Below are 13154 nucleotides of genomic sequence, written 5' to 3' on the forward strand. Positions count from 1 at the left end.
TAGGTGGCTGAAAACAACAGAGGGGTTTATAGTAGATTCAGTGCTATTGAAAAGGGGCTACTGCTGGGAAGGCTGCTGTTCAAATTGCAGCAAGCCCAGTCTCCCTGTGCAGCAGCTCTGCAGACCTGCTTGTACTAGAGTCACTTTGGAGGGCCCTTTCAAATACTGATGCACCTGTTTTTCTTCTTCCAGATGGGGAATCTGCTGCCTTACAGTGACCCGAGTGTGGTCTTCGTTTTCCTCTCGATCTTTGGCATTGTGACCATCCTCCAGTGCTTTCTCATCAGCACCATGTTCTCCAGGGCCAACCTGGCAGCTGCCTGTGGTGGCATTATCTATTTCACACTGTACCTGCCTTATGTGCTGTGTGTTGCCTGGCAGGACTATGTCAGCTTTTCACTCAAGATATTTGCGGTGAGTCTTGAGGAAACTGTCCTGGGTACCAGGCCTCCACCAGTATAGCACTCAGCAGCTCTCTAGATGGACACTAATAGCAAGAGGGGAGGTAGCAATGGAAGGAAGTTTTCCAGTGTAAGAGGCTATCAGGGCTATGTTTGGTGAAGAAGTTGCCTGAATCTGCTAGGAGCTGCTGGAAGAGTTTTGTTTGCTTTGGTAGTAGATGTAATTCAGCCAGCCTAAGCTGCCTTCACTAAGCCAGACTAAGCTGTGATGCTGGACCACCAGATAAGCAGGCTGAAGGAACCAGTTTCCTTTCCTCTGCACAGCCCATCTTACCTGTCTGGAAAGGGTGACAGTGATCTCCTCCTTAGCATTAAAATCTGAAGAGCAAGGGAAGGAAAACAGGGAAACAAACAATTCTGGGTGGTGGTCCAGCAGAGACTTAAGGTCTTGATTGCTGGCTGGAACCAAGACTGAGTCTTAAGGTCCCTCTCTGCAAATATGGTCAGGCTCCTTGGATCTTTGACTTCTATAAGGCTTCTGGACAATGTCTCTTAGCCTAGTGCAAGAGCTGAGCTGTCCACTTGTGGAGGAGTTGTGAAAAACTGAATGCATGTTCGTGTCTCCCCATTTGCAGAGCCTGCTGTCTCCAGTGGCCTTTGGCTTTGGTTGTGAATACTTTGCACTGTTTGAGGAGCAGGGAGTTGGTGTTCAGTGGGACAACTTTTTTGAGAGCCCATTGGAAGAAGATGGCTTTAGCATCACCACATCTGCTGTCATGATGATGTTTGACACCTTCCTATATGGGGTCATGACCTGGTACATTGAATCTGTTTTCCCAGGTGAGGTCTGCTTCTGAGGGATCATCATGTCTTTACAATTTTAAATCGATCCTTTCACCTACTGATTTGACAGTGTGGAAATTGGGTCCATTTTAAGCACAGCTGCAGAAAGCTCATGGAGTAAAACTACAGACAAGTGTCACAGTAAGGTTGTTGCTGTGAATAGCAATGACTGTTACCCAGCACAGAGGCTGTGTGCCATTGTGGCCATGGCTGAGCTAGTCCCAGAACCTTTGCTGTGCTTTAGCTGTTCCCTTCTTTGAACTGCTAAATCAACAGGCCCTGCTGCAAGTGGGAAGTTGAGAGTATCAGCACTACATGTGGCTGCTTAGAACTGTCCAGCCAATGGCTTTTAACTATAAAGTGGAATTTGGTCTCTTACCCCCAAAGTTTTACAATGTCTTCATCAAGAAAGATCTCTTAGGTGTGCCTAACTTAGAGGCTACTGGGGGTTGACTACTTCCCTTCTTGCCCTGAAAGCTAATACAAGAAAAAGGATAGATGCAAGTCAGGCTCATGTAATGCTTTTCTCTGTAGGCCAGTATGGGATTCCCAGGCCCTGGTACTTTCCTTTCACAAAGTCATATTGGTTTGGTGAGAAGCCACAGGAGAGGGAGCACCGTTATCCTGACCAGAAGGGGCCTTCAGAAGGTGAGTGCTGCGCATAGAGTCTTTCTGCAGTGAAGTGTTACAGTCCGCCTTTTTTGAAATGAGACCAAGGACAACAGGGCTGACATGGCTAAGGTGAAATTAGTCATCCCTTTGTTATCACAGTTTTGTTACGCTGATCAGATCTAAATAAACACAAGGTACTTTGCCCACTTGGGTAAACTGGATACTCCAGCCTCATGGAATTGAGAATTCCTCCCAGTTTTGCTGACCTGGTGACCCTGGAAATATCCCAGTTGAGCCCAATAGAGAGAACAAAGCTAAAGGACCACTTCTGTGAAAGGTTCCTGTCCCCAAGGAACAAATGTGGTCAGGTCTTCATATAGCTCATGGCAATTCGCATCTCCACAGACTTGGGGGAATGTGACATTTGTTAGAACTCCTATGGAGTTGCTGTTAAAACCTACCATATCTCTCTCTACTTTGCTGTTTTTGTCTAGTCTGCAAGGAGGAAGAGCCTACACATCTGAGCCTTGGTGTTTCCATCCAGAACCTGGTCAAGGTTTATCGTGATGGCAAGAAAGTTGCTGTAGATGGTCTCACACTGAACTTCTATGAAGGACAAATTACCTCCTTTCTGGGACATAATGGAGCAGGGAAAACCACTACCATGTAAGAAAAATAGTTCTTTAAGACAGTGGGGAAGTGACTTTGAATAATGCAGTTCCTATTAGCGTAGTAGAGATGGCTGTACCATTGCAATGTTCAGTCTGGTGCAGAACAGCTCAGTGGAGCTCTGCTTGAGTTACTGTAGTTGTGCTGCTGCCTTGGAAGATGCACAGATACCAGGGACTGAAACTGGAGCTAGTTCAAGTTGAGGCAGCACTGAATGAACCTGCTGGCAGCATTTTTTAGTAGTGCCACTTGTGATTGTGACTTACTGGTGTGAGGAAACGGGTTGGGACTAAAGGGATAAGAAGCTTTTAGAGGAAAAAATATTTGCTTCAATCAGAGTCATGTGGGTGTGCTTTGATCCCTGTTAAAACCATTGGAGTTCATACATTTTTTTTAATTCATTAGTGAGATGTTTCTTAGGCTGCTTTCTTGATGTGGGAGCTCCCCAGGGCTTCCACCCACTCTTCATTCATCCATCCTGGCACATGCAGCAGCCATTTCCCAGAGGCAGAACCTGCTGATCTGTTGTGTTTGTCCTTCAGGTCCATCTTAACTGGCTTGTTCCCCCCAACGTCGGGTACAGCCTTCATCCTGGGCAAGGATATCCGTTCTGAGCTCAGCAACATCAGGCAGAACCTGGGTGTCTGTCCACAACACAATGTGCTGTTTGACTTGTGAGTAACATCTGTGAGATGCAACACTGGTGTTACCCAACAGTTGTTTGGGTTCTTTAGGAAACAGTAGTATGCCTTCAGCTAAGACAGTCCTATCTTTATCCGTCTGTGGTGTGAGGTAGTATGAGATTGGTCTAAGGAAGTTTCATTTATTGGCACATCTGTATGAACCTGTGAATTTCCAGTAAAAACCTACACTTACATATTTCATGTCTTCTTCAAAGAAATCCACTGTATTAAACTTAACTAGACCAAATGTTTCCCTAGTACTTAGTGATCTGGGATGTTTGGGGTACTCTGTTAAGCACTCTTAAAGGAGGATTACTTATGTTAGTGCTGAATAGCCACACCCTGAAGTCGGGCCAAGCTGAGCACACCCAGTCTTGTAGCCCCTTCATGAAACCTTGGCCTTAAAATATGTTTTCCCAAGCAAACAAGCATTCCTGCTGTAATGCTAATGCAAGGGGTAAACCCAGCATGGTGCTCTCTGCTGTGCCCTGAGCCTGCTCCTCTCCCTCAGGCTGACTGTGGAGGAACACATCTGGTTCTATGCACGACTCAAAGGGCTGCCGGAAAAGAAGGTGAAAGAGGAGGTGGAGCAGATGGCAGTGGATGTCAGTTTGCCTCACAAACTGAAAGCTAGGACAAGCAAACTCTCTGGTAGGTTGAGCTGCTTTTATATTTCTCAGCTGCTTCCTCAGGCCCAGCAAAATTCTTCTGGGTTTCACCAAGACTGCATCATGGACCTTGGCTGGATCCTCCAATTAGGTATAGACTACCACGCAATTAAGCACTTAAGGAAATAATTTATTTATTAAGTACCTTATCAGTGTGTCTTAATAAACATAACAGTCTTACACTATCTTATGCTTTCTAATGGCCATTACAAGTCACTCACTTTCTCAGAGTATTTTGTACTTGTTTCTACGATAACATAGTCTTACTACATGTGATGTGTGTTCTCCAAATGCTTACTAGTATTTTTTAGTTTTATGAGTTTAGGCCAGAGTTGTTCAGGCCATAATTTCCAAATCCCTTGCTGTTTGTTAACCATATGTGCTGGTTTCTTATACTTGCTTCTGTTTCTTCATTCTGTGTCTTGGAGGGCTATTCCCCCTTGTTGAGGACCAGCAGGATTCCTGTGTCAGTCTGTACTGGGTAGTTGAGGGACCAAGACTGTTTTGTCTGACTTAACTGTCAGCACAGACTGTGCATTTGACTTTTGGAAGGGACAGCAAATGGCCACAGACTGGTGTTAGTATTAAAGAGTGTAATATAATTCCTTACTGCTGCCTCTAGCACTCTTCCATGGGAGGGGTGTCACTTGGGGACCTACTCATGCAGCTTAAGCTCTGGAGACCTATGCTTCAGATCCTCAAATATGATTAGGCCTCCAAGCTGGCAACTTGCTACTGCCAGTGTTGAGTTAGATATGCACTTATCAAAGGGCTTGCAAGGTGTAATGTACTGAAGTACGAGGAGAGTTGGATTCCACCGTGGGAGGTTCCATTCAGATGAATTATCCCGTCTTGAAAGTGATGAGACCCTGAAGGCCTGAAACAGTAACAGTGCTTAGTGTTCTAAGTATGCAATTTTGCTTTGTGTCAGATTGCTCATTATCAACTCTGCTGCAGCTACTGCTGTTCCCCTCATCTCTGCATTAGCCTGAGCGCCTCTTTCTGTGCCTGTCAGGTGGCATGCAGAGGAAGCTCTCAGTTGCCTTAGCTTTTGTTGGTGGCTCCAAGGTTGTCATTCTGGATGAGCCTACAGCTGGGGTGGATCCTTATTCTCGCAGAGGGATATGGGAATTGCTCCTGAAGTATCGGCAAGGTATGTGGTCTTTTTCTCTACCTAATGAATGTGTCGTGGAAAGCGAAAGAAAAACAATCTGGTTCATTACTGATCTCAAAATAGCAACGTGTCTTTGCCAATCTGTTTTTGCCTGCACTGAGGAAGGAACAAAGAGCATGCAGGAGAAGATTGTTCTGATCTCTCATCTGTCCTCCTTTCTCATCTTATTCATGTTAAAGCTTGTGAACAAAGTTCCTCACTGGGTTGTGAGGACAGTTTAAGTCAGAAATTCACTCCTGCATGCAGCAGTGTCCTGCTCTTCTCTGTGCAACCAACCTTGCTGACATGAAATTAATGTGTTTTTTGCTGAGCATGACAAAGGCCTGCAGAGACTGTAGAGAACAAATTCATGACAGTAGCTGTGAACCTTTTCCATCCTGCTAGCCTCAGTGAAAGGAGTTTGGACTTGTGGCATCATCATCCCATGCAACTCCATGGCAGGATCCAGATGGCTGTGGTTTTGGCTTCGGAGCATAGGTATGGTTGACTTACTAGCAGTGTCTTTCTTTGCTTTCTTCCAGGTCGCACTATCATTCTCTCCACACACCACATGGATGAGGCAGACATTCTGGGGGACCGGATTGCCATAATTTCTCATGGCAAGCTCTGCTGTGTTGGCTCTTCTCTCTTCCTAAAGAACCAGCTGGGAACTGGCTATTATTTGACCCTGGTCAAGAAGGATGTGGATTCCTCTCTGAGTTCCTGCAGAAACAGCAGCAGCACAGTGTCCTATCTGAAGAAGGTACAGCTGACTCTTCCTGCTCATATTCATTCTTCATGAAATCTTAGCCTTGCAGGGAACAGCAACAAAGATTTTATATGGTGGAATGTCTCAAAGAGAAATCCCTGATTCTTTAAAAGGAGTGTTACTTTTTTTTATAAGTACTGTACCAAATCATGTGTGGTTAAACTGTTGCATGGATCGTACATCTCTGTTATAGTTTCCATAGTCAGAGATACAGAGTAGATGAAGTGCATGCTTTTGTAGCACACACTTCTGTAGCTGTGACCTCTTACTTGTATTTCTGCCCTTTGGCAGTGGTATGTCACCATTACTTTCTAACTCTTTCCCCGGATCACTGTGGAGTATCCAGAAAGTTGCAGCATCTGATTGGAGTTACCTAGAGTGTAGAATCTGGTGGGCACCTTTTTTGACTAAACTGCAGGAAACAATGGTTGTCTTCTCCTTTGTCACCAGGATGACAGTGTCTCCCAGAGCAGCTCTGATGCTGGCCTTGGCAGTGACCATGAAAGTGACACACTGACAATAGGTGAGGCTTGGAAAAGAATGTAAGATTCAGTCCCAGTGCTGACATTGCTCTATCTTTGAGCTTAGACAGCTGCCTTAACCTTGTGCCCCTGTGCAGCTATAGTCTTCGGACAGTTATTAACAGAAATTGTATTTTTAAATCCATAATATTGGAGTATTTTACTTTGGCAAGTCACTTTGGGTTCAAGCTGTCCCGAGATTTGATAATGAAAGATTAAATAGCTGCTAGGCTTGTTAGCGATCTGTAATATTTGCTGGGGAACTGTACATAAGTAACTTGCAGGGCTGCCAGTAGCATGTAAAAGCTCTCTCAGATTCTGCAGATAAAAAGAATAGCCAGGTTTGAGTCCAGGCTTTTATCCAAGCTTGTGTTAAATGTAAAAAGAACCAGACTTTCCACAGAAATGAGCTGCTTTCCAGAGATGTTCCATTTTCCCTTGGTAAGGTTTTTCAGACTGAGATCTTCTTTCCACATACTAAGCATTAACAAGATGAGCACCATCTTTTCCTTTTGGTTCTTCTAGATGTCTCTGCAATTTCAAATCTCATTACAAAGCATGTTCCCGAGGCCAGGCTGGTAGAGGACATTGGTCATGAATTAACCTATGTCTTGCCGTACAAGGCTGCTAAAGAGGGAGCTTTTGTGGAACTGTTCCATGAAATTGATGACCGTCTTGCTGATCTTGGCATTTCCAGCTACGGCATCTCTGAAACCACTCTGGAGGAGGTGAGTGACCTGAATATCCTCTTTTGAACCTAAAGCAGGCAAAATGAATCATAACAGAAGTAAGAATGAGATGGAGACTTGCCTCTTCCTGTAAACATTTACTGTGGAACAGGCAGCTGTGTGTTCATCTCCAAAATTGATTGCCTTCTGTCCTTTCTAAGTGTGTGCTCACAGAAGCATGCATTAAAAACTGAAATGTAGCACAGACAAGAACAGACAGGTCCTTTGTACTCAGTTGCACTTTGCTGAGATGTCATGTGAAGGCTGACTCCCTGTTTGGATTCTGATGACAATGTAAACACCTTTGAGGTATTTTTAGGGACATTTTATGCTGCTCTTACCTGAAACATACCTTTCAGTACTGGAGAATATGCATTACAGAAACCACTTAGATGTGTGCCATTGTCAGTGATGTTTTTATGGTTCATTCCTTGTGGCTGTGTTCCAGCTGACAGGTGTCTTTTTATCGGAGAAGTGTCATACCCTTTATCTCCTGTTTATCCCCTGTTTTTTTGGATAATGACAAGGGAAATTAAAATGGTAGAGGTGTTGTCGGTTGTTGAGGTTGGTGGCTAGGTCCTCTCACAGCTGTGAAGGCCTCTGGCTGCTATCTATAAGATAAAAATGGATTTTTTTCTGGTTTAGGAGAGTCTGTGGAACAAGGTCCACAAATCTGCCTATTCAAACATTAATAGGAGTGTGAACACTGTCAGAATAGGAGGAAAATGGATTCCCTGAATTTAGTAACTAGGTCTGTCCCTGAAACACAGGAGCAGTGGGAACTGACATTGGAAAGGGGAATGGCTAGTGTGTGGTTACAGGCTGGCTCCTGAAAGCTGGAGGGAAGCCATAAAGTCCATGTCTCCAGGGACAGGAGAGATGGGGGAGAAACCCTGTATCTTCTCTTCTTATGCTGCGTTTCCCTTGTGCTTTCTCATGGCAGTCTCCACAGTATCACTCCTAATTTTCACTGGCACTTACCATTGCTTTTCAGATCTTTCTGAAAGTGGCTGATGATAGTGGTGTGGATGCAGAAACCTCAGGTGGGTGTAGTTGTCTCCTACAGTATCAAGGGGGACTTCAGGCCTTCTTTTTTCTGGGGTTGAGGTTAACTGAAGCAACTCAGCTAATCCTAATTGCATTATTTTCAGATGGGACATTGCCAGCTAGAAGGAACAGGCGTGTGTTTGGAGACAGACAGAGCTGCCTTCGTCCATTTACAGAAGACGATGCATTTGATGCCAATGATTCAGACATAGATCCAGGTACTGCTGGGGCTCAAGCCTGTTTTCTTCTTGTGGACACTCTTTCATGTTACAAGTATTCCAGACCATAAGGCTGAGACTGCCAAAGAAGTGGTTTATTTGCCTTTAGTAATAGTGGGCAGGGCAGTATCCACAGCCTGTCAAATCCTCCCATCAAGGCTCAGAAAGATAAGAGTCAGAATGCATTCATGTGAGTTTCTGTTGTCATCTCTGCTCAGCCATCACCCTGTTTCTCCAGCATAGAATCACCCAGAGAATGTCACTCTGAGCTTTTGAATGAAGGTAATTTCTTCTTGCTAGCAGAATCCAGAGAGACAGACCTTCTCAGTGGCATGGATGGGAAAGGATCCTACCAGATGAAAGGCTGGAAGCTCACCCAGCAGCAGTTCATGGCTCTGTTGTGGAAGAGGCTGCTTATTGCCAAGAGAAGCCGGAAGGGCTTCTTTGCTCAGGTGAGAGCACCCAACGTGTGCAGAGTCCCTCATCAGGGACAGCTCTGGGCTATGTATTGTATTCAGAAGTTGAAGATGGGCAGAAAAAACTCAGTGGAATACAGATAACCAAAACTGGTCATCAGTGCACATCTGAGCAAAAAAGGGGCCTGTGCAACTGGAAGTACTTACATGTTAACCATGTAGTTATGGTATTCTTGCACAGCAACCATGCAACTGAGGTTGAAATCACAGTTTGGCCTTGAAAGCAGGATTTGCAGACTGAATCCTCTACATCGCAAGTGAGTGCCCTCATTGAATGCCAGGATAGGTCTTGAATTGATGTCTAGCAGTGCTTTGGTGTAAATAGCAAAGACCTTCCTGGGAAACTTCAAAGAAGTAATTCACATGTGGCTCCTGATGTCTCTGGGCACATTCACGTTAAAAAGACTTTATTCTTTCCTCGCAATTTCAGGTCGTGCTGCCCGCTGTCTTTGTGTGTATTGCTCTTATGTTCAGTCTGATTGTTCCTCCCTTTGGAAAGTATCCCAGCCTGGAATTACAGCCCTGGATGTACGATGAGCAGTACACTTTTGTTAGGTATGTTTCTTGTGGCCTAGTAATTCTGTTTTTCTCTGCAAATATGAGTTACTGATTTCCTTACCAGGTTGTTTAAATTTATTTTCTGTGCTTAGCTCAGAAGCACATTTGAAGAGTCCTGGTATTTTCCTTCTGGACCTTTAAATGCCAACTACTGGCAAGACCATACCATTTCTGAATGGTGCTGACTCTAGTAATAATATATACAAGACCAGGAGTGTGTGTGTTCTCCTAGGCCAAGCTTTTTCCAAAGGGAAATCTGCACCCATATCCTTTGCCTGAGCTCTTTCACTGTGCTGTCAGGCTTGCTCTGTTGCTACTTTTGCTGTGTGCCTGTTATCCCACTGATCTGATAGCATTTTTTACCCATAGCAATGACGCTCCAGAAGATGCAGGCACTCAGAGGCTTTTGGATGCCCTTCTCGATAAACCTGGCTTTGGTACACGCTGTATGCAGGGACACTCCATCCCGTAAGTAGAACTCTGGGCTGGGAAGAGGAAGCCCAGCCCCAGCTTCTGATCACCCAGTAGATTTAGCAAGCTTACAATAGTCATACATGGCCAGAGCAGGATTTAAGCCAAAAGAGTTGCAATTACATTCATTTACTTGGCTAAGGACCTTTTAGAAAGTTACCAGCCCTCAGCATGGTGAGGGAGTGAGGTTTGAGTGACAGAGATGGAAAGGACACAGAAATCTCCCCCTTAAGCTACTGTTTGGTCCTGAACATAGAAAAGGACCTAGTCATGTTGCTGTATGTTGTTGGCTGTAGCTATTCCCATTCCACAATCTTCTCTGTCTGCACTAGGACCAGGCAAACACCAGCAGAAAGAGTAGAGAGCCAGAATCGTTGCATGGCCTTGGGGCAAAGGGCCCTATGTGCTGGCAAGTAGTGGAAATTAAGCTGTACCTTGCAAAAGAGACACAGGAGCTGGGTTACTCCACCCATGGAGCACTGTGAGGAGGCTGTCCACTGATGCTTCCTTGGGGAGGAGTCATATTTTGGTGCCCCAGTGTCATGCAAGAAAGACTGCCTGCTTTGATCTTAGCATCATAGAATATCTTGAGTTGGAACTGACCCATAAGGATCATAGATACCAACTCCCTGCTCCTTGCAGGAGTACCTGAAACTAAACCATATGACTGAAAGCATCATCCAGGCACTGCTTGAACTCTGGACACTGTGCATGCTGGGAATGACTGAAATAAAGCACTCACATGCTGTGGAGTGAATGAGAACAGGGGAGTGTCTACTCAGTGTTGGCAAACCTCAGGCTCTTTGGTACTGGGATCTGTTAGAAGCTAGAGTCTGATCTGTTGCTCTGAGCTGTTCATCTCATGATGTCAGGCTCCTTTGAAAAACAGCCTGCCTTTTCTGGGGACTGTGGGATATGTCATTTAGATGACCCATAAGAAAAGACCCTCAGAGTTGTTTTAAAAACTGCATTTGCCTTGCCTCTTCCCTGACACAGAGACACTCCTTGTACTGTGGGGCAAACAGAATGGACCACTGCTTCAGTCCCAGAGTCGGTCCTGAACATCTTCTTGAAAGGCAACTGGAGCATGGAGAATCCTTCCCCATCTTGCGAGTGCAGCAATGAGAAGATCAAGAAGATGCTGCCTGTGTGTCCCCCTGGTGCAGGCGGGCTACCACCACCACAGGTAGGAGGGAGCTCAGTGGTACTGCAATGAGGGATGCTCATGGAGAGCAGAAGAGCTGGGTTTGATTCTTGTGTACTGTGCACAGTTTATTTAACTTAGCATCTGTGTTTTCTGATGGGCATTTACCTGTGTTTTCCCCGGTGATGCCAGCGCGAGCAAGATACTGCCGACATCCTTCAGAATCTGACAGGTCGCAATATATCAGACTACCTAGTGAAGACCTATGTGCAGATCATTGGGAAAAGGTAATTGTAGTGCACATCCTCTTCCTTCCTTCCACACCAAATGTTGCTTGCTGCATGGGGGTGCTGCACAGATCAGGTAAATAGGCATATGCAACCCAAGCTCTTAAGCAGTGGGCCAGAGCCACTCAGCTCCTCACACTGTCCTGAACACTCAAGTGGTGTTTCCGCTTTATTAGTTTCTGCTGTGGCAGCTCTGTGGGCTGTGTCCTGAGCCTTGCAGGCACAATACAGAGGAAGTCTGAACCCCAACCTGTGTTTGAGGGGGATTACATCAAAGAGGAGTAGTGGGACTTATGCCAGATGTGAGAGGCTATTGCACTCTCTTTGCCTGGCCATGTGCCTGCAGCACTGTTAGGTCTGTGTCTCCTCTTATTTCACATATTATACATCAACTTTCTTTTCTGTCTCTACAGCTTAAAGAATAAGGTCTGGGTGAATGAGTTCAGGTGAGTTACTGCTTCTTCTCTAGCTTATATGTGTCCACTAATCCTCAAGCACTGTGTTAAGCAGGACAGACCCACCCCCCTTCACCATTTGTTTTATAATTTTTAACTGTCAAATGTTGAGGGAGCATGTTTAAGGATAACCTGCGACAATCCCAGAGCACATCACTGGAAAGCATGTTTGCCTTATGCAGAGAGCAGCATTGGCTTGAAAAGATTTTCAAGATCAGCCTACTGATATTTAATCCTGGCAGGTGTTATTTTCCAAGCAGAAGATCCAGGGAGATGCCCTGCTTTGAGTGCACTCACAGTAGAGGATAGCAGCATTTCATCAAACAGAACAACACGCTGAGCAGTCATGAGATGATGGGTATTTAATCCCAGAAAAAAAAGGAGTAGGAGACATCATGGCTAGGCAGCAATGTAGGAAGACAGAAATAATTCCTTTCTGTAGGAGCAGAAAAACTGTCCTGGGTATAGTGCAGGAAAAGGAGACATCTGGGGAGGGAGGAAGAGTGGCGTTTTTTGGAGGTCAGCAAGTAGTCAGGTCTTAACATCACTTTCTATCTGAAATTTCAGGTATGGTGGCTTTTCCTTGGGAGCCAGCAGTTCCCTCATGCTTCCTCCAAGCCATGAAGTCACTGATGCCATTAAACAAGTGAAGAAAATCTTGGAGCTAGCACAGGTGAGTAGCTGTCCTCCATAAACTGAGCATGCACGAATATCAGAGTCCTGTTACCTGGGAGGTGAATTGCAAGCCATAAAATGGGGAGCATGTTAGTTGTGTCCACTGACTTCTCCGCGTTGCCTCTGAGCTGGGCTTTCCCTGGCATCTGGGAGCAGCAGAAGGCTTAGGGACATGCTTGGCTGAAGCTTATGCAGCCCACATGCTGATGTGGGTTCTGTCTAAAACTACTTGCAGGTGGTGAGGATTACAGTCACCTCTGAGTGCCTTATGGCAGGTCTGGGCAAGCAGTCTCAGGGAATGAACAAGTGGTTGCCATCTTCTTCATAACCTGAGTTGAGCCCTTCTGTGATGAGTCTGACTTTGCTAAAATGAGAATATGAGCCACTGCTTTATTCTGAGACTTCCTGTGGGCTGCAATGTCTCTGAAGGTTGCTGCAACCTGGCTAATACTTACTGCTGGGAAAAAAGAGGCCTAAGCCTGACCTGTCTTACTGGTAGGAGTGCAGAAAGGAAAGGGGGGAAGAAAGCTGCAATTTCTCAGCCTTCCTGCCACCTCCAGCTTGGCAGATACAGGCTGCAGAATGGAAAGAAAACTGTCAGAGCTGTGAAAAATGTGGGAACCCTGCTAGACTGCAGTACATGAATGAAGGTACTCTCAGAGGGGAAGTAACTATGTCTTTGCTCTTTGCAGGGAAGTTCTGGAGATCGGTTTCTCAACAGCTTGTCAAGTTTCATGAAAGGCCTGGATACAAAGAACAATGTGAAGGTAAATTAA

At 45.3% G+C, this 13154-nt stretch overlaps 1 protein-coding gene across 1 annotated transcript in view; it reads left to right on the top strand.

Moving 5' to 3' along the window:
• ABCA1 (ATP binding cassette subfamily A member 1) overlaps positions 1 to 13154 on the top strand; it is a 94384-nt gene that overhangs the window by 65915 nt on the left and 15315 nt on the right. The window contains exons 16-35 of the mRNA XM_013130538.3: positions 193 to 414; positions 1037 to 1241; positions 1779 to 1892; positions 2351 to 2522; positions 3068 to 3199; positions 3720 to 3859; positions 4892 to 5029; positions 5572 to 5792; positions 6249 to 6321; positions 6845 to 7047; positions 8042 to 8090; positions 8199 to 8312; positions 8616 to 8764; positions 9219 to 9343; positions 9716 to 9814; positions 10814 to 11003; positions 11154 to 11248; positions 11662 to 11694; positions 12271 to 12376; positions 13071 to 13145. Of these exons, the coding sequence (XP_012985992.2) occupies positions 193 to 414; positions 1037 to 1241; positions 1779 to 1892; positions 2351 to 2522; positions 3068 to 3199; positions 3720 to 3859; positions 4892 to 5029; positions 5572 to 5792; positions 6249 to 6321; positions 6845 to 7047; positions 8042 to 8090; positions 8199 to 8312; positions 8616 to 8764; positions 9219 to 9343; positions 9716 to 9814; positions 10814 to 11003; positions 11154 to 11248; positions 11662 to 11694; positions 12271 to 12376; positions 13071 to 13145 (2655 nt within the window). The remainder of the gene's footprint in view (positions 1 to 192; positions 415 to 1036; positions 1242 to 1778; positions 1893 to 2350; positions 2523 to 3067; positions 3200 to 3719; positions 3860 to 4891; positions 5030 to 5571; positions 5793 to 6248; positions 6322 to 6844; positions 7048 to 8041; positions 8091 to 8198; positions 8313 to 8615; positions 8765 to 9218; positions 9344 to 9715; positions 9815 to 10813; positions 11004 to 11153; positions 11249 to 11661; positions 11695 to 12270; positions 12377 to 13070; positions 13146 to 13154) is intronic.

The sequence above is a fragment of the Melopsittacus undulatus genome, chromosome Z (assembly GCF_012275295.1).
Source record: "Melopsittacus undulatus isolate bMelUnd1 chromosome Z, bMelUnd1.mat.Z, whole genome shotgun sequence".
Taxonomy (NCBI): domain Eukaryota; kingdom Metazoa; phylum Chordata; class Aves; order Psittaciformes; family Psittaculidae; genus Melopsittacus; species Melopsittacus undulatus.